Source organism: Sander vitreus, chromosome 2, assembly GCF_031162955.1.
Source record: "Sander vitreus isolate 19-12246 chromosome 2, sanVit1, whole genome shotgun sequence".
NCBI lineage: Eukaryota > Metazoa > Chordata > Actinopteri > Perciformes > Percidae > Sander > Sander vitreus.
In genome coordinates, this window is record NC_135856.1 from 2767753 (window position 1) to 2772752 (window position 5000).

Below are 5000 nucleotides of genomic sequence, written 5' to 3' on the forward strand. Positions count from 1 at the left end.
TACGAGATCGTATTCTGACTGAGCCGCCGTTATGGTCGGTTTGGAAATTCGGGAGCAGCCAGACCCACGTTAGACGTTCGTCCAATCAGCTGCAGCCATCGCAGGTGTAGGAGGGCAGAGCCTGTTTTCTTTGCTTGTCATTGGTCAGTGAAGAGAACCTAGTGGCGAGCCCACTATATATAGCGTGCAATGCTGGAAAGCGGGGCGATCCCATCCGTGGAAACAACGTGAATATGGACACGTACTGTAAGAATTGTGGAGCAGCTGTGATTAAAGTAATAATAAATCACTTTGAGTCATTTTTTTATGAAAAAAAAGTAGTACGTTTCTCGTGCTCTCCAGAAAGTATCTAGTGCGTACCAGAAAGTATATGTGAGACATCGCACTTCTGTTCCATCTTTGTTGGGAGTTGCACATGTGCAATAGCTAGGTAAGGACTACTAGCCAGTCAGAAGCAGAGTATGAGGGCGTGCCCTGACAGTAGCTAGGTAAGGACTACTAGCCAGTCAGAAGCAGAGTATGAGGGCGTGCCCTGACAGTAGCTAGGTAAGGACTACTAGCCAGTCAGAAGCAGAGTATGAGGGCGTGCCCTGACAGTAGCTAGGTAAGGACTACTAGCCAGTCAGAAGCAGAGTATGAGGGCGTGCCCTGACAGTAGCTAGGTAAGGACTACTAGCCAGTCAGAAGCAGAGTATGAGGGCGTGCCCTGACAGTACCTAGGTAAGGACTACTAGCCAGTCAGAAGCAGAGTATGAGGGCGTGTCCTGACAGTAGCTAGGTAAGGACTACTAGCCAGTCAGAAGCAGAGTATGAGGGCGTGCCCTGACAGTACCTAGGTAAGGACTACTAGCCAGTCAGAAGCAGAGATGAGGGCGTGCCCTGACAGCACTAGGTAAGGACTACTAGCCAGTCAGAAGCAGAGTATGAGGGCGTGCCTGACAGTACCTAGGCAAGGACTACTAGCCAGTCAGAAGCAGAGTATGAGGGCGTGTCCTGACAGTAGCTAGGTAAGTGACTACTAGCCAGTCAGAAGCAGAGTATGAGGGCGTGTCCTGACAGTACCTAGGTAAGGACTACTAGCCAGTCAGAAGCAGAGTATGAGGGTGTGCCCTGACAGTACGCTAGGTAAGGACTACTAGCCAGTCAGAAGCAGAGTATGAGGGCGTGCCCTGACAGTACCTAGGTAAGGACTACTAGCCAGTCAGAAGCAGAGTATGAGGGCGTGTCCTGACAGTACCTAGGTAAGGACTACTAGCCAGTCAGAAGCAGAGTATGAGGGCGTGTCCTGACAGTACCTAGGTAAGGACTACTAGCCAGTCAGAAGCAGAGTATGAGGGCGTGCCATGCTAGCAGCTAGGCGAGCATTATAACGTGTTCCAAAGTGACCACGTTTGTCTCTGAAGTAAAGGCTGGACTACAACAGAGCTGTTTGGAGCAGTTTGTGAACAGTGTTTTCTGTTGGAGATGGTAAGTCCCTTTGGGGGGGACTTTGGGCTTTTTCACTTTTTAAACATATAACGTGCACAAAAATAAGCTATATAACACAATAAAGGAAAGGGGAAAAGCCAAAAAGCATAACATGAACACTTTAAACTTATTGGGAGATATTGTGGATAGGACTTGTGTTGTAAGTAGATGAGACGTTTACCCCTTTTGGGTTTAATGTGCACAGCTGACAGTGACAGGAAAGTCCAACGCTGAATAACTGGAATGCTTCACATATTTGTGGTTTTTCACTCAGCCTGAGGAGCATAAACAACAACGCTGCAGACGCTTAACTGGACTGTTTATATCTTACAGTCAGCAGCAGGTTTACAGGGATGGGACATTTAAACCTGGCTGGAGTTGAGGGATTTTTACTCTGAGAGGAGCGGACTTGGTGTTACTGAACTACTAGTCTCGCACTGCCAGACCTTCCTCCAACGCACTGCGGAGGAAGGTTGTTGTTGTGCCTCAAAAACGAGTATAAACCCTTCGGCTAGCCCTCATGTGTCTCCAAAAAGCTCCCACAGTTTACCATTACACTGTCAGTGTACTCTGACCGCCAGACACGGAGCTGCAACAAGCTTACAGCAGTGAGACACGGCTGTTAAGGACATTTCCGGTTGGCCTTCAAAGTAAAAGCTTTAGATTACGCACGTTAAATAATTAAGAATTGTAGCTGTATATTAAGTTATTGCATAGCTACATAAAATGTAAACATCTACTGAATTAATGGTTCGTATTATTTGCTAATTTTTCAATTTAAAGCTATCTATCTTTTATTTAAAACAGCACTAAATGTTGGTAATGGTTATTTTAAATATACCTAAAATGTCAAACACATTGACACTGTTTGATATAAATGTGTGTGCTGCTTTTATTTATTTATTTTAATGCACTTTTGAATGTAAACCCTGCACTCAGAATTTCATTCATCATTTTATATATTTAATGATATTGATTTATTTATTTAATCAACGATGCATTTTTATAGACCCTTTTATTTTGAAGTGTATGGACGTTAAGAACCCTTTTATTTTGAAGTTCATTGGACGCGGTTTTAATGGCGGTTCTCGCTGTCTTGACTGGCGATCCTCGGGTGACATATCTCCTCCTCCGCCTCCGCTCCTCTTCGCCATTGTGTGTGTGGAGCTCGGTGTGTTGAGGTCGAGGCAGCCGCCGGGGCAACAGTGGCGGCGGCAGAGTACAAATAAATAAACAAACGGACTAACGGCTCGTTTTGTCCTCCGTCGTCTCGCCCTTTCTTCCTCCGCCTGACCGTCCGCCGATCCCGCTACTGGCCTCCCCGACGACACCCATGCAGCAGAGGAGACCCTGGACGGGACTAGCTACATGTGGTGAGTGACAGACCAGCACCGACACCTTTAAAACACAGAAACTTGTCCGTCTGCCCCGCCTCTCCGGGGGGAGCCGTTTGTCCGTTTAGAGCCTGGACAGTGTGAGCGGTTTGCGTAACCTAGCAACGTTAACTTATGGAGAGAAAGAAAGCCTCTGTTGTGTGTGTTTTTTAACGTTATTACAGTGTTTAAAATCAAAAACATATCGTAGTATACACATTTTATCATCCACACAGGAACCGGTTAATATTCATAAAGAGCGAGTTTTATTTTGTTTTAAATAAAAATTGGAATGAGACGAACCGCTTTTTTTCTCCGGTGCTGTGTGGAGGCTGTGGCCGGGTGACGGTGCCTGGTGGCCGGGCAGGTGGTAGGCGAGCAGCCGGTGGCCTGGAGGTCCCGGAGGGTCTGGGAACCAGCTGCTGTTTTGACAGCTTTATACTCACTGTGCTCACCGCAGTGATTTATACATAGGCTACCGGCGTTAAGTGACTGTCATAAAAGGGGCAGGGAAATTAGCTTTAAATGACAATAATGTTGTTTTAGTTGGTTATAGTAACTATAGGACAGTAGTGACTTTTATCCTCTGTGTAACTTTAAATTATCTTTAATTTTCCCATAGGAGAGTTTTATTTTGGCACTCAAAATGTACTCCATAGTTATATTATTTTACATTTTTTATATGTTCTGTTGTATCAACAAAACAGACCTGTCATGTCCCCCAGCTTTTTGTAGAATAAGTAATACATGTTTTATGGATTTATTAGAGGCAGATACAGATATCTTTTCAGTTTCATTTACAGATATTAAAGAATTAAAAGAAAATAAACTAGTATCAATAGCAACTATGAACAGCCTTTAAAACTTTTTTTAAATCATCAAAAGTATAATAATTTGTTGTTATTTACTGGCCAAGATTAAATGATTAGTTTAGTTAGTTTGGCAGAAAAAAGTTTACATTTCTATTGCACAAAAATGGAAATGGAGGCCACAGGAAGAGGAGAAATGTGTGTGTGTGTGTGTGTTGGCGTGCGTGCTTGGGTGTGTGTGTGTGTGTGTGTGTGTGTGTGTGTGTGTGTGTGTGTGTGTGTGTGTGCGTGCTCGTGGGTGGGTACTGTGTGCTCGTGTGTGTGTGTGTGCTGTGTGCCCGTGGGTGTGTGTGTGCTGCGTGTGTGTGTGTGCGTGTGTGCGTGTGTGTGTGTGTGTGTGTGTGTGCGTGTGTGTGTGTGCGCGTGTGTCATGTGTGTGTGTGCGTGTGTGTGTGTGTCAGTGGGTGTGTGCGTGCGCGGTGGGTGTGTGCTGTGTGCCTGTGTGTGTGTGTGTGTGTGTGTGTGTGAGCCCGTGTGTGTGTGTGTGTGTGTGTGTGTGTGTGTGCGCGTGCGCGTGCCTGGGTGTGTGTGTGTGCGTGTGTTCATGGGTGTGAGCCCGTGGGTGGGTGGTTGTGCTCGTGTGTGTGTGTGTGTGTGTGTGTGTGTGTGTGTGTGCATGGGTGTGTGCACCTGTGTGTGTGTGTGTGTGTGTGTGTGTGTGTGTGTGTGTGTGTTCATGGGTGTGTGCACCTGTGTGTGTGTAGGACATCGTGGAGTGTTTCCCCCGGATGTGGTGACACAGATCAGAGGTCGGCGTGTGCTACGTTTCCTGCTGTGGAGCTGAGGTTTAAAGGGAAGAATGTGGTCTGACAGACGGTCACTCTGCTGCTCGCAGCACAATCAACACTTTGTGTGTATTATGTAAGACGTCAACGTTGGACTCACACACTCTGCAGGATGCCGCTTACCACAGGCGCCGTGAGCTTTTTCTGAGGTCTTTCTTCCTTCTCAACGTTTTTGATGCATTTTTTCAGATTGTTTGTTCGCTTTTTTGACAATCTTTTCAATGTTTTTGTTGCCTTTTTGGACACTTTTGTTCAAGGTTTGTTTGGGGGTTTTTTAAGCATTTTGCAAGTTTTTATTTGGCAGTTTTTTCTGAGTTTTTGTGGCCTTTTTTTGACAATTATTCCGTTGTTTTTGTCGCCTTTTTCAAGTTTTTTTTGGACAATTTTCTGTCATTTAAACACAAATCCATGCATACATGTCCTGGGACTTCCCTGGTTAGTTGGATCAACTAGGATTTCATTTGGTTTTCTTTTCGTTCATGTAGTCGAGTTTTTGATCAACCGAC

General features: G+C 45.4%; 1 protein-coding gene across 2 annotated transcripts in view; it reads left to right on the forward strand.

The window, feature by feature from the left end:
* The first annotated feature begins 2598 nt into the window (after positions 1-2598).
* LOC144532325 (SERTA domain-containing protein 2-like) overlaps positions 2599-5000 on the forward strand; it is a 10771-nt gene continuing 8369 nt past the window's right edge. Inside the window, exon 1 of one of the 2 annotated variants that reach the window (XM_078273023.1) lies at positions 2599-2840. In XM_078273023.1, coding sequence (XP_078129149.1) covers positions 2836-2840 — 5 coding nt within the window. In that variant the 5' untranslated portion in view covers positions 2599-2835. The remainder of the gene's footprint in view (positions 2841-5000) is intronic. The other variant, XM_078273031.1, reaches the window with a different exon arrangement.